This window comes from Pelecanus crispus, chromosome 5, assembly GCF_030463565.1.
Source record: "Pelecanus crispus isolate bPelCri1 chromosome 5, bPelCri1.pri, whole genome shotgun sequence".
Lineage (NCBI taxonomy): Eukaryota > Metazoa > Chordata > Aves > Pelecaniformes > Pelecanidae > Pelecanus > Pelecanus crispus.
This window is the reverse complement of record NC_134647.1, coordinates 79,704,136-79,719,500: the sequence shown is the minus strand read 5'-3', so window position 1 is coordinate 79,719,500 and position 15,365 is coordinate 79,704,136. Positions and strand designations below refer to the sequence as shown.

The 15,365-nt window shown below is 34.8% G+C and overlaps 1 protein-coding gene across 2 annotated transcripts; it reads right to left on the bottom strand.

Moving 5' to 3' along the window:
* Nucleotides 1-272: 272 nt before the first annotated feature.
* On the bottom strand, nt 273-12,662 carry MTF2 (metal response element binding transcription factor 2). 2 transcript variants are annotated; one of them, XM_075710388.1, is made up of 12 exons: nt 12,567-12,662; nt 12,098-12,198; nt 11,609-11,757; nt 10,235-10,330; nt 9,056-9,124; nt 8,061-8,184; nt 4,651-4,718; nt 4,086-4,256; nt 3,292-3,400; nt 3,041-3,099; nt 2,797-2,901; nt 273-696 (listed from the first exon to the last, which is right to left on the bottom strand). In XM_075710388.1, exons 1-12 carry the CDS (start codon nt 12,640-12,642, stop codon nt 342-344), a joined length of 1,482 nt encoding a protein of 493 aa, XP_075566503.1. In that variant the 5' UTR covers nt 12,643-12,662; the 3' UTR covers nt 273-341. The 2 variants fall into 2 exon arrangements, with proteins under 2 accessions (XP_075566503.1, XP_075566504.1); XM_075710389.1 differs by lacking the exon at nt 4,086-4,256.
* Between the last annotated feature and the right edge of the window lie 2,703 nt (nt 12,663-15,365).

Here is a 15,365-nt window from a genome sequence, read left to right as displayed (position 1 = left end):
CTCTAAATCACAATAACTGTATCCATGGAATGTTCTCTAGAAAATGTCTGTCTTTTTTTTTTTTAAAAACACCATGCACATTTTTAAGCAATTGTAACCCAAAATATCCCAACCTAAAACAATCTAACAATGTTCAGATTAAAAAATTTAAGTTTCAGATCAGATTTTAAAAAGATAAGTCTTCATCACAAGAGCTGTAATGATAACAGTTACATGTTAAGGCTAAACTGGTTTTGTTTTGTTTTTAGAAACACATTTAAAGACACGTTTCTCTCGTGGCTCTGCATTATGAACTGTACTTACAGATGACAGTGCAGTGAACATAATGTTCAGTCCTACAGTCAGGATGCAGTTGCTCCTTCCCACTCCACCAGATACTGCACCTTTCCATCAAGTGTCACCCGACGAGCCAAAACACGGTATTTTTCCCCACAAGCTATTCTACCTGCTGCACCAAAATAACTAGTAATCGAGTTCTTTAGATGATTGAGCTGTAACTCCTGATCTGCTAAGTTGTTAAGTATCTCTGTATTGAGTTCATCATACTGGTAATCTTCCTTGCTCTCATCATCTTTCACAATTTCTGAATTTTGAGTCTGGAGTGCTTTTCGTGGAAAGCGACCTCTTCTTCTCAAATGTGGTATTGCAGCAGGCCAAGTTCTTCCTGTACGAGTCCTTTTTCTCGAGTCAGATAAACTATTAAAAAAAAAACCCAAACAACCAGCATTAACTCCAAGGAACTTATTCAAAATGTATACTTTATCATCAGTTATTTCCATAACTTCTTTGTTCTACTGTTCACTGATAAAAATACTTGTTGCCTACAGATAGATGACTATAAATATGGCACTTGCAAAATAAAGATTATTTACATAAGGAAAATTGTACCAATTTAACAAATGTCAGAGCTAAATGATATTACTTAGGACTAATATGTTAAGAGTACTATTTTGATGCAGCTTAATTCCATTCTTAAGCAAATTAAAAAAAACCACCTGCCTTCAGAGAAGTCTGCACCAAACATGCTTAAATTTGCAAATTAAAAATACAGCTTTATCACACAGGTAGGCCTCAATTACAAAAGCTATACTATAAAAGAGTTTGAGACTTGATGTTAGTTAAGACTGTAAATAAAAAATGAATTTATGCATAGTTATTTTTTCAAGTGGAATTTACCTCAATAAATTAAAACTCTGAAATATGCAAGAACATACTGCAAAATCTATTCTACATCACTACTTTCTATAGTACACACGACTTTCTAAAGATTTGTTATATGTGGCCAGAAAAATACATATATCCAAAACTCACACAGATTTGTATCTGGTAATGAAAAAAAGAAGCTTCTGACATTATCCAAGAACAAACCGTCATCCAAATATTAAAACTATCCAAGATATAAGTCCTTATGTAAAAACCTACATCTGTGATTTGCACATACTAAAACATGTTTGATAAAGTCCTAAATTAAATGGTACTTTGATGTTCAAGACTCCTCTGGAGCATACTGAGGAACAAAAGCACATCTTTTTAACATTAGAAAAAAAAAAAAAAGAATGGAACAAAGGGCAGAAATACAAAACAGTGACTGAAGTCCTTCGGTAACAATTTCAGAAGTCTGTAAGTTAAACATGAGTTTTTGAAGACAGATCATTTGTAGCACTAATACGCACAAAAACGACTCATGAAAGCACCTGATAGCATGAACCAGAACGAGAGGAGACAAAATAAGTAGACTGAGGATCCATGTACCTCAACAAAAGATATATTTATGTTTGCTGAACTTGAAACAGGGAAAAGTTCAAGTAACAATTTATTTGCAGAAAAGTTGATTGCCGTTAATAATTTATGAAGACTGTGCCAAAAATTTTTCGTGCTCTATTGACTGTAGAAAATCACAGCATACCTACTATTCTTTAACATGAATACACAAACCTACAAAAACAAAAGCTGCTAAAATTAATTCAGGGTACACATCAGCTCTTTTGTGGCCTTTATTAGAAAACTAAGCTCAGGAAGTGTTTATGGAGTTTAATTCTTTTCAGTAAACGTAATTTAACTACATATTTTACATCAACAAAGAACAGTAGTTAGTGAGCACAAAAAACCTCACCCTGTGCGTTGTAAGCAGGACTAATAAAGACCAGTTTTCTTTTGCCCTATTTCTTTAGATTTCCCCATGCAATTTGTAGCTCTACTCTCAGTTGCTCATTACCCTAAATGCCAGTGAATTACCACATCCTCACTGTTACACCCCTCTGCAATATCCTCAGTTTTTCCTCTATTTATTCTCCCACTAGTTCTGCAATACCCTTACCTCCATTTCACATCTACTATGGCTGCCTCATAACTTAAGTCAACCTCCTACCTTATCTTCTCCCTTTGTTTTGCCAAAGCTTCAACTAAAAAAAAACAAACCCCAAAAAACCAACACAACAACCCTCCAAAAAAACCACACCACACAACAGCAGAGCACTGGCAATGACTAGGCCGAAGATGATTAGAAAATTGTCTGCCTTTCTCTAAGTATGGGCTGCTGGTTTGGGTGTCTCTCATCCAAGTGTCTATCTTCATGAATCTTGTTAGACTGTAATTTCTTTGGAACTACCCGGATCAGATTTCATGGAAGTTAGCCAAAAAGTTCAGAACTGACTGGAAGTACAACAGAACCTCAGGTTTTAAGAAACAAGACTTGCTGAACCAAATGTTTCCTGTCCCCTGCTTCAGAAAATTTTATTAAAATGAATATATTGCAAATCTTAATCTTTAGAGCAGACAGAGTAATTGAATAATTACCTATAATGTCTGGAAATGCTAGATGAGGTAGTTTCTTTCATACTGGCAGCACCTGTGGATTCCACATCTGAGGTATTAGATGAATGTGCAGTTCCATCAGATTTCCTGATATGCAAGGTAACAGGGTTGCCATGTAATGAAAATAATCTTATATTAAAAACAGAGCTGACATTTCAGAAGCAAAACAGATAAATGACATAGTATTATAATGTTTTACAGGGTTTTTTTTTTTTTAAAAATTTACCCAACAGTGCAGGGTAATTCCAAGGCTGGGTTCTCTATCACTGGAACTGGTTCGTTATCCTAAGGAGGAAAAAAAAAAAAAAAAGAAAAAAGTATTTCAAATTACATTCTAATTGCTGTATCAATTTTGTTTGAAGGTGAATGGGGGAAATATAATGATTCAGATTAACTAGTTATGTTTTTCTTCAAAAAAAGATAATCCAGTTAGAGGGAAAAGGGTGGGGTGGGGTGGGTGAATATCCAAAACCTTACCAGAGGAGATGACTCTGGAGTTTTGTGAATCATTTTTCTTGTATAGGGACCAGGTGGACGACCTACTGATTTTTTTTTCCCTTTTCTTTCTATACCATTACTTAATTCCCTAGAAGAAAATTTATATTTTGTTCTGTATTACTGAAGATAGTTTTCATTCAATACATGTTTTCCTTTGGCAATGAATACACGATTAGCTGTCTATTGCTAAAATATTGCACTAAATGAGGTTATTCCAGTAAATCAAAATTGTCAGGTACAAAGCTACATATTTTTGCCTCTAGAGTAACATAAACAGATACCAGATCTTTCTAGTGACATTACTGATTCCCTAATGTTGAAGAACAAAAAACAAGTAGTAAATGTTGTTCATTCATACGATCACACTTGGTAAAAAAGTTGGCACATTTACTAACACAAGTTACAACTTCACATCATATTTAGATGTTCCAGTTTTAGAATTCCAGTTAGATTGCATAAGAGCTCCAAAAAGGCAAGAGATTTTGTTTCCCAAATGGCAGCAAAGTTGGGATATTTTCTATTGTTCTTAGTGCTAAATTTCATGTTGGTTTGGTTGTGTTTTTATTTTGTTTTTTTGGTTTTTTTTAAGAAGGATCGTAATAGAAAGCTAATTAAATTCATTCAAAGACCTTGTTCTTACAAATAGCCCACCTTTACAGTTATTTTAAAAAAATGCATTATACAATGAAAGGGCCTTTTTTATAGGCACCAAAAATATACACAAAGTAGCCCCGATTTACCGCAACGTTGCTAGAATGACTGGGTTATTTTACCTCACATCAGGGATTGGTTTAGATGACTTTCTGCCTTTAATTTTGAACTCATGAGAAGTTCCTTCTGGTTCTTTCTCAGCCTTTAAAGCAGCATTTGGTGGCACAGGAGGAACACGAATTCTCAAGCCAAACAAATGCTTCTTTTTCTTTATTTCTTTTCCAGACATAAACCTAGATGATTTTAAATTAATTGTTAAAATTCTGTCCCCAGGGAAAGCAACTTTTAAAATAACAGTGTACATGCAAAACAAAACTATGCAAATGAGAATATTCATTCTAATGCTATTTTATTCCCCTCTTTCCCCTAACACAATCCTCACTCTCAAATACAGAATGTGAAGTGGAAAGAGGATGGAAGTTAAAACAAATTTTTTCTCATGATCTGGGTTCCACTCAAATAGTTATGTAATGCTATAGTTTGAAATAGAAACAGTATTTAAAATTTAAATGTTATCTGCAGCCAAAGTGACTATCAGATAGACTGAGCAAAGGAGACTGAAGACTGTAATCTACATCAGATTAAATAGGCAAACAACATTTAAAACAAAAAGTACCAATAACTTACATGGTCTTGTAATCATTTAATGCCTCCAGTACATGCTCATATCTTTCAGATTTTGGTGTATCTGCCAGCTGTGAAGTATTAAGAAATCATTTAACCTGTCGAATTCTTTAGTAATAGAAAGATTCCAGTTACTTTGAGCTACTGTAACTACAGATCTGGATGTGAAGTACATTTATGAAGTATTAGCTATGGAAACTACCTAACCCCAAAGGATATTAATCATTATCCCATATACTCTGTGATTTACATCCACAGAATTCATGCCAGGATCAAGCCCATGCCAAAGAATTTGCGTTTCACTTGTAAGAAGTGCAAGAAAAATATCTCAAAGAATTTTAGTACACCCAGAGAACGTAACACTAGCTTGCTCTCCCAAGACTGCTAACAAGAATTCGTCTGTGGCATTATGTACTGCCAAATTAATTGAGATTGCAAGCAGAAGATAACTACATTGACACAAGAACTTAGTTATTTTATTGGTGATCATTTTAACCAAAATCCTGCCACAGGACCCAATTCCCATTTTTGCCAGCATTACTCAACATGATACAAAAAAAATGGAAGAGGCCCAGAAAAGTTAGAGTTTAAAAAAAAAGTGAACCCATTTTCATGCCCCTTTTGCTAAGGCCCAGTCTAACTTCCCTTCTTGCACCAAAGCCTGAAGTAGCTAGTCCCTCCCTATCAAGCTACCAAAACATGGAATCTTCTCTCTGAAAAACTGCACAATTATGAATTACAGAGAGATAAAGCAGAATAAGTATGGTAGTGACTATAGAGAAGTGGACACAACATTTATGTAACAGAATTTAAAATCAGATTATTTTTATATTTAGACAGCTATTTTTAAATTCCAGCAAAGCTACCGTATTTCCAGTTGCCACGCCAAAATGTTCTAGTATGTACATCCAATTGGCTCTGCAGTAAATTTATCTTTAATTATAAAGTTAACAAACAGTTTATAAGTTTCACTATTAGTATGAATACCACAGAGCAGACTGTACAACATTTGCAACTCAAAAAAACCCAAACCACCTTCAAATACTTTCTAAAGAATACAATTCTGACCAAACAGGACAGATAGAAATGCTCAAAGGATGAGATGTGCTTGCTAACAGCTAAATAAGTGAGTAAATACACTCATAAAACCCAACCTTTTAACACAATTTTGGGCAAGATTCACAGTCAGTCTACCCGACTACCAAAGTTAGGTGAGGTATTCAACCAGTTTTAGCCAAAGAAATTAACAACCGTTTTTACACATCTTTACCATACACATTCAGTACAATCCATTGCTATCCAGAGGTCTTGCAACTCTGCAGCACTTAACTATAGAAAACTGCCATATATTTATGGCATCCTAAATAACATGCTAAAAATTACTGGCTTAGGAGGTCTGATAATTCCACCATTTACTCCTATCTTACGTATGGCTAAAAAACTTTTATTCAACTATAAGTAGTTAGAGAAAGAAACCAAAGCATCATTTCTAACAGTGCAAGCTAAGAACATTACAAAAACCTTAAAACCATTGTATTGTAGATGTTATTCTTTCTGTGACTAGTTTCTGTTTAATAAGTAAACCAGATCAACCAAAGCAGTAAAATACATTTGCCTCAAATTTTTCAAGACACAATTTTTCCCAACTTAGTGAGAGGCATTTAGAATCTTTTCAGAATAAAGTCTTGAAGATTTCCTCAACACAGCTTTTATGCATTTATTCAAAGTCTACCCCTTCAAAAACGTAGTCTTCAGACTTAAAATAAGCAGTTTCCTTGAAGGTGTAGAAATATCGATTAAGGAATTGAAAGTACCACTTAAAGAGGCGAGTTTCCTTATTTTGGATCTCCCCCATCCTTCCTCCGCCTTAGTTATGTGTTTTTCACATAGATTGAGCGTGGATGGATTGAAAGCAGAAAGGAGGAAGAGCCCAATAAGGACTGTAGCCTTTCAACTTATGCAAAATGGCATGTGTACACCAAGTCAATGGCAGCTAGATAGCTCCACTCTCCTCATCCACACCACAGCTGCTCTGACAAGCCATTCTGACATGAAATTATGTTAAATCTAAAGAAAATTATATTATGTGAAACAAATAAACAAATATTAATTTCTTCTATATTTCCATCAATACTAAGAGAAACAAAAGTCAAACATTGCTTACATATTTGTTAAACTGCACAGCAAGACAACCAGAACATTTCATTCTATTGAAAAGATGGTGCGAGAATTACATTTTGTGCAGCTTTTTTTTTAATTAAAGCTTGAGACTTGATATGACTTAGCCAAGAGATGCCATACATCCCAAAGTAAACCAGATGTCTATTCATAATGACATTGTCATTTTTTAGTAATGCTTGAGTGTTTGCTTGTCTTTCTAACAAACTATTGACACTCATAGTCTAAATATATGTATTTTAAACTATTTTCCGTTATTTATGAAAAGTAGTTACTCATTTAAAACAAGAACATACATTTGATTCTCAAATTGTATCTGCTAGTAAAAATGGCTTACAGATGTATGAATTTACTGAAAAGAAGTATAGAAGTAGGACGTATTCATGATAAGAAAATTTCAAACCAGTTATATGCCACCTGTATTAAACTTTAAAACCCTAAACAATTTTCATGCACAAAAGTACATACTCTACTAGCAGTATGCCAATTTGAATTTAGACATAAATTTTGCATCCAACCTTACATGCAGAAACAAATATCTGCACCGCTCCTCTTAAATATGAAGTCAGTCTGCTTGGGGAAATGGATTTCTGTTAATGCTAAGATAACTGCCCAGTAAATCAAATAGCTGGAAAAATAAATAGTGTACTAGTGAAGTAAAAGTAAGATGCCTTGACAAGTAGCAAAGAATCAGACTGGAAAAGGATCAAAACAATCTTTAGACCTGGACACGAACTCATCACCCCCATATTTGGAAGAGGGAGGAAAGGAAACGTTTGTGTACGATAATTTGTTATGTGTTACACCTTAGAGACTTTGAAGATGTCTTCTCTGCAATATACTCTGCATTCAGTTCTACGTTTAGATTTTCTGGTCTGTGCACATGAAAATATCAAAGAACTATGAGACAATTATAAAATGAAAGAAAAGGAAAATACATATATACATCAGGATAAACAGTTGAGTATAAATAATTAAATTTGCCATGCAAATAATAAAATAATAGTTACATGGACCACTTGAGAAATTTTACAGCTCAGAAAAAACATACACCACTTCAAAAGCATTCTATTTCTGCAAGGATACTAAAGATGGTCTCCCCATTATTTGAGATTACCAGATTTTAAGGTAATAAAGGACTTAACATCCAGAATAAAACAGTTCACAGGTTTCTAACTTTCAGGACATACGTATGCACTGTGAGGAAAAACAAGAAACAGTATTCCAATTCTTACCTCACCAGGATGCAATCTATCCCAGTTTTCATTAATGTAGGCCATGAGTTCAAGCTCTGAATCAAAGTATTTCTTCTTATGAATAACACTTAGGTTGTAAAGGCATAGATGTGCTATATCTACCCTAGAATTCAGAAATATTTGAATAAAAAACAGAGGAAAAAGTCTCTTTCTTCCAACTGCTTTTCTTTGAAATAATTTAGTAGAAAATATATTAGCATGATATAGTTAGAGGAACACAAAGCACAACGTACAACGCTCAATCCAGGGAACAACATTATGAAGTTTCCTGTCATTTCTCTTCCTCAAGTGATGATTCCTTCTGCTCTGAATTTTACTTTCTGCCTCATCTCAGTGTCATTATGTTCTTTTAAACTCCCAAACTGGCCTAAACCATGGGATATTTAAGTAAGACCGAATTCATACTTGAATGTATCAGTTCTGAATTCATGCGAGTATTTTGGTGAATTAACATTTAACAAGGTCATTTCCACCATGTATTTGTTCACACATTATCCACTAAATTGGATATAATTTCTAGTATGGGTTAGTTCAAAGATTTCAAGCTACAACTAACTATTAAGTCTCCTCAAGTAAACTATTATAAAACATGTCAAGATGTGTACTCTAGTATGCACTACTTTTGGCTTATCGAATGGCAGGATCCTAAACCTGCAAAAAAGACTTTGTTCAGGTATCTCAATGTTCACATATACCACAAGTGAGTAGCTGCTTGTTACTTTACTGAACAATCCCAGGAATACATCCCAAGAGCATGCAACTGCAATATATTTCTACATTTAAGGATCAACTTTGAAGGAAAAATTGTCCCTGTCCATACAAGCAGTAAGAACAACTTGGAAAACAAGACAGCAAGTGGATTTCCTTTTTTGCAAGGAGAATCAAAATACCAAAAAGGAAAATACCAAAAAGGAAAGCAGAGCACCCACCCTTTTTGTTTTGGGTTTTGTTTTTTTTTTTAAATTCATACTTACCATCTCAAGGGTAAACGTTTGAGGTATTCTGGTCCAGAACTGCAAACTGAGCAAATGAACGTATAAAACCTAAAAATATATACATATATGTATGTACATGTGTCTGGGTGGTAGGTATCTGTACACACACACACTCTCTCTTCACATTTTAACACCCTAGTTATGAAAAAATGGAAGTTAAGAAGGCTAGAAACTGAGCCATATGATATTTGAGAGTCCCTTTGTCCTGCACCTTCCTTTATCAACTTCCACAATCTGTGCTGGCCAGATACAAAGTACTTCCTCAATTTTATCCTGGTACCACTGTTTCATACTCCCTAAGGAAGTCCCTCAACCTGTGACTATCAGTGAAGATGCTCTGCAATGTCCCCACTCCATTCTCTCAAATACAGAAACCTGTGCACCAGTGTAAGCATGCATTTGAAGGACCCATGCATTCCTGGGTCCTATCTCAGTTCCTTCATACAAACATTCCAGCACAACCAACAGCTAAAAGAAAGTATAACAGATAATGAATGAGATACTCCTCACTTCCCTTCTCCAGTTTTCTCTCTCATCTGCTCCAACTGCTCCGAGTTCCTCTTAAAACAAAAGCACAGACCAGTGCTCTTTTTCATGTCCTTTTGTCCCAACTCGCCACACCTGAGCAGAGGATGTACAGAGCTCCCCTCAGTCTAACTATCCTTCCAGCTTTCTCCAGTTCCCTGCACTGCTAGTACAGGGAACTACTACTGCACACACCGACAGCCTACCTTGAGGCACGGTGCCTGTTGCATACAAGAGTCTAGTCACCTACGCAATATGAACTTGAAAGCCCTTATTAACTTACAGACCCATTAAAGTGATCTGCTTTAAAGCTTCCAAACTCCCAGTAGCCAGCACCTACAGCATAACAGGCTTCCACACAAAGTGAATGCAAGTGTTACCAGTTTGAATTTAACTACCCATTGGTTATCTCTCTGCCACCCACCACCCCACGCTCCTTCATCAAACTGAGATGAAGAACTGCATTTTCCTGGCACCTGAGCACATTTTATTTTGTATAATCTTCTACACAAAACTCACCCCGTTTTTGAAAAATACTGCTGTTAACACAGATGCCTTAATAAAAGTTCATATGTGAAATTCCCTCCACATTTTAAATAAAGACAACCATAAAATACAGCTTAAGTTTCTTACCTGTCACCAAAAAGCATTGGCTTTTGGAGGCACTGCACGCAAGCCTCATGAAACCACTGCTTACATTTGCAGCACTGCAACATCTTTAGATACCAGCTTCAACAACAGAAAGGAAAACAGCATATGTTAAAAAAAGTTACTGAAAATTGTTCTTCATTACATTTAATTTAAATAGCAAGGGATCTTCTGACCCAAACTGATTTTCACAGTTTATAAAACAAATAGTGATCTGTTGGGGTATTTCAGTAGCTCTGAGCTCCATGAATCATTACTAGAAAAGAGTGACTAAGGATAATATAAAATAGTCTAGTAAAGGGATGAATTAAGCTATTAAATGAAGAAAATAAAAATTTAATTTCCTCTGACAACCACCTTTTAATTCTTAATAATAAGAATTCAGTAACTCCATATAAACTCCTTCTCACATAACAGAATAGCTTCCTCGTTATTTTCCAAAGCACGGCACAGACACATTGACACAAATGTTTGTTCTGAGGATTCAACTACTTAAATCCTCAAAATGAACCTCATAGTTTACACTTTTTTCTTTTCCTTTTTCAGCTTCTCCCTTGAGAAAAGGAACCATGCAAAACTGAAGGCGATGTTTGTCCAAGTCCGCAAAATTCTCAAACCAGAGCTCTATCCTGCGAGTATAAACTCAAAAGCTTCGCTTCTTTCTGGGACTCTTTACTTGCCTTGACTTCAAATATTCAATGTTATTTTATTCATTCACTCATCCATGCAGACACCTGAGTATTTATCCCTACCTGCTTAAGAAGGCCTCTTCTTGCCTTTCTTGTAAGAAAGAACCAGCAGAGGACTCTGTAATGCCATAAGAGGAAAAAAAGCCTTTCCCCTGCCAGTAATTGCAATCCAGGATACAATGTTATGGTAGAATCAGACAGCTGTCTATTCCAACAAAATTTAATAAACTAATCTCTAAATAAATTTATATTTCTGACTAATGACAGAGCTGAGTTAACATCAGAAAAAAAAAAAATCACTGCCTAGACTTGCAAGAAGTTCAAAAGACTCCATCCAATCTCAACACATTAACAGTAGCAATGCAAAAAAATTCTTGCTTGTTGTAGATTGGACTGTGATATTATGTGATGGTCACATGACAAAATTAAAACAAACCAAAAGATCTGATGGGAGAATGAAAGCCATAATAATATATTTCCCAGGGGACATTTAACATCTTTTTAATATATATATATATAATAAAAATATGTAAAAATCCACTTTGCATTGAGTTTAATACCTACACGAAATAGAAACTAGTAAGTTCACAAGTAAAAGTCTACAGGATCAGGGCCAAAGTTTGCAGCTCCATTACAGAGAAAAGTTCTTATATATTATTTGTTTACTTACTCTCCAGGTCCTCCACAATAGCAGTAACACTGCTGGACATTGGTTTTATGACCCGCATCCCACTCAAGGTCTGTTGCATTATACGGTAATGTTTGTTTCATGACTTGCAGTGCTTTGGCATTTGGTCCTTTCTTAAGCGCACCACCCCTCTGGGCCAAAACAAATACAGTAGCTTACAAAAACAATAATGTATTTCTGAAACATTCAAATCCTTTATTTTGAAAGTTACAAAAATTTGTCTATAATCAAGTAAAAAAAAGAAAATAAGTAAAAGTAAAAAAAAGAAATTGAAAGCCAAATGTCATCTATTTCTAAGATAAATATTAATTCCCAACATACAAAACTCCCATTCAGATCAAAGTTAACAAAAAAGAAATCACTGGGGAAAAAATGCTATTTCTGTGGGGTTTTTTTTGTTTGTTTCAACTTCAAAAACAAAGTATGCATGCATTATGGGATGTACTAAGAAATGTTTTTCTAGAAACACACCTTCGTTGTTGTTGCAAAAACGCACTGTCGACAGAGCCATTTATCATCTGAATCAATCACGCTGGAATCAATATTTGGTGTGTGACACAGCTGATGATAACCTGTATAAAAAAAAATGATCAACCAAAGTGTTACTAAAATGGCAAAAGAAGCTCACACAGAATTAACTATATATAATTTTAATGCAACTGCATTATCCATCATTAAGTGCCAAAAATCTGATCAAAAAGATTGGTAACACATTCAAAATGGTCTTTTAAGTTTTCTTAGTGGAAAAAATAAGCTTTACTTACAGAACAGGTGTTCGATACTTTAACATGGATTATCATTATTCACTGAGCCGCTAAGGGCTATAAAATTTAAGATCAGTTGAGCAGTCAGTCATAGCCAGGCAAACATCCTCCTTCATAAAACAAATCAAAACATCTTTTAAAATGTAGTAAATAGGAAAAAAAAAAAATCTAGTTACCTTGCCCACATTTATCACATATAACCATTTCATTCGGTGCTTCTGAATACTCTTCCTGACATATTGTACAGACCATTTCCCCACTTTCAGTGGCTCCTAGACAAAGATGAAAGTGTGGGTTTTTTTCAGATTACATCTGCAGTCGGAATGGTTACCATGCATAAGGCTTTTTTCATAATTTCAGTTACAGATACATGCATTGTAGAAACATATTGTTACAGAGCCTAACTTCCTAACAAAAATGAATTCACACATTTTGCACAGCCTATATGTGTTACAAATATTTATATCACTTATCATAGGCTATCGGATATTTATAGGCTATATATTGCCTGTTTACTATGCAGTCCATAGTTCCTTAATATCAACAATAAAAATTAAATAACTGAATAAAGAATGTAAATGCAGGCTGAAAAAGTAAAGTATAAACAAATCGTATCTGGACAAGTGGTAGGTGTTTTGTATTTACAGTAGTTTGTGCTTCTTTTCATGTAAATATATGCACAATTTCGTGCATATCCTTTTGACAGAACTGCCCAAGGTGCAGATATTGAACTCCACCACTCTTAGGAAATATGTTATTACTTCTTATGCATATCTGCAAGCATACAAAAGCACACAGTAACAGTAGAGGCAAGAAGAAAAAGGGTTAGCTTGCAAGCTGGAAACAAAACTACATCTTGCTCCAACTATACCATGTATCAATGTAAAAATCTGGATTAAAATACAAGTTATTCAATCTACACATTATCACACTCATGCACTAGAGTTTGATATTTACAATAAATGAATCAAAGATCATAAACTAGTACTATATGGAAGCAGAACAGCAGTATTTTAAAAGCTTCTCAAAAATAAAGCAGTTGATTTTTTTGCCATTATGAATACAAAGCTTCTCCCATTAGCAGATAAAGTGTTTTGTTTAAACATCAAGCATCAAAACATTAATTCAAGCATTAAACATCAAGCATCAAAACAGCAAGATCCAGATCAGATTTTCATTGCCTTTATATGATGAGGAAATTTTAACTGATTTTCAGAAGAAACTGTCACTGAAATTGTCATCCATGCTTCGTTAGCATTAGATTATCAACATACTAGCTACTCCCCAAATATCTGTAAAAATCAAAGCTAATATACAATAGATGTCTCACTTGATAACTGCACATTTCTTTATACCACATGAATACTCCAAAATCTGTAATGGTTTCTTATGTGCAACAGTTATGGTGTTACTTTTAAATGTGAAAACTCCATTCAAACCTAGGATTTCCCAGTCTTTGGTTTCTTTCCACGTCATGTTGTTTCAACTGAAAACAATAGGAGGACATAAACTCGGTGTAAATTAGGGCCTGGAGTTTTCTGTTAAGACAGAGTCTTATACTCTATCCCCATCCAAATAAATTCAAATGTGATTATTTTTAGAAGTGTTCTCCCCTCCCTGCACATAGTTATGTGAAAACAAAAAAAACCAAAACAAAACAAACTGCAATGATAAGAGTTGTTTGAATTTTTTTTTTTTTTTTTTTTAATTTCCCTAATTCATGATCCTGGGTCACATTAAACTGTATCACTCTTTAGGATACAAGAATATAATGTAATCATTTATTTTAACAGATATAGTAATCTAAACAAAATACCAAACAATGACTACTTCACCGAAGTTCTTGCCTGTTTGTATGTCCTTCCAGAGAACCCAGGATTTGGAACTGTCTTCAAATATAATGAAGCAGTTCTGTTTCAGTTTGTTTATCTGAAAAACAAAAATACAGTGGAAGCCATGAGTAAAAGGACTAAACAGAAGAATGTGTTTAATACTAAGTGAGACAACAACACTGTAATATTTAACCAACATATGATACTGTAAGACTCCAGGGAGTTAAAAAATTGTTTACCTTTTTGATAGTTCCAAGATAAAACAAGCCATCTGACCATCTAGCTAGGACATCCTGACCCTCTTCAAATTTACACAGTGGCTTTTTGGCTTTCTGTCCATCACGTAACGACAGCTTGGTCAGAGATGCTGAGGTCTTATGGCTTCGACGTAAAGGAGACCGCTTATGGACCAGTGAATTACCCACCGCTGTAGAGTCTCTAAAGAAAGAGAAGCAAAATAAAAGGTAATCAGAATTAGGTTACAGTAAGAAACCATGTATTTTAAATATTAATATGATTCACAGCTAGAACTCACTTAGCTAACTCCAGAACTTCAGTTAACTAAAAACCTGGTCATGTTTTCAGACTTCACGCACTTTTAGTAGCAGTGCCTCTGCTACTGTAAGAGTCTACAAAATTCGAAAGAGACAAGTTTATATAAAGAAAAACCTCCCATGAAATCAACTAATATAAGTGAGGATGGGACACAAACTGTCTAGCTCATAAACTCTTCATGCAGTCACCACAAGCGTCAAAGAATGCATCAAAAACATTCAATGCAGGATTACTTATGCAAAACATTAGTCGCTGACAGTTTTCTAAAATTCCAAGGAAGTTAAAAAGGGCCTAGGCCATTTGTAACTACATTACCTTGGTAGGGAGAGTAGTAGTTGTTGACAATTAACATGGTACTCAGCAGTTAGCTACTCAGAATTAAAAACAAAAACAAAACCACACACAACAAAAACATAGCAGGGAGCGGGAAGAAACCAGGTTGAGCACTATCCTAACTCAGGGTCTAGACTAACTCAGGAACCTCCAACACGGCATCATGCTCTGCCACTAAGCATAGCCGTACAGGTTTTCAGCACAGGAAGAATATCCTAACTCAGGGTCTAGACTAACTCAGGAACCTCCAACACG

Excerpts from the sequence above, each read along its gene's own strand:
- MTF2 (XM_075710388.1), bottom strand. The coding sequence starts at position 12,642 with ATGGTCTGTACAATATGTCAGGAAGAGTATTCAGAAGCACCGAATGAA. Across the intron at positions 2,902-3,040 it reads GAATTACCCTGCACTGTTGG|GAAATCTGATGGAACTGCAC; the intron begins GTAAATTTTTAA and ends CTTGCATATCAG. Across the intron at positions 697-2,796 it reads AGCATTTCCAGACATTATAG|TTTATCTGACTCGAGAAAAA; the intron begins GTAATTATTCAA and ends TTTTTTTAATAG.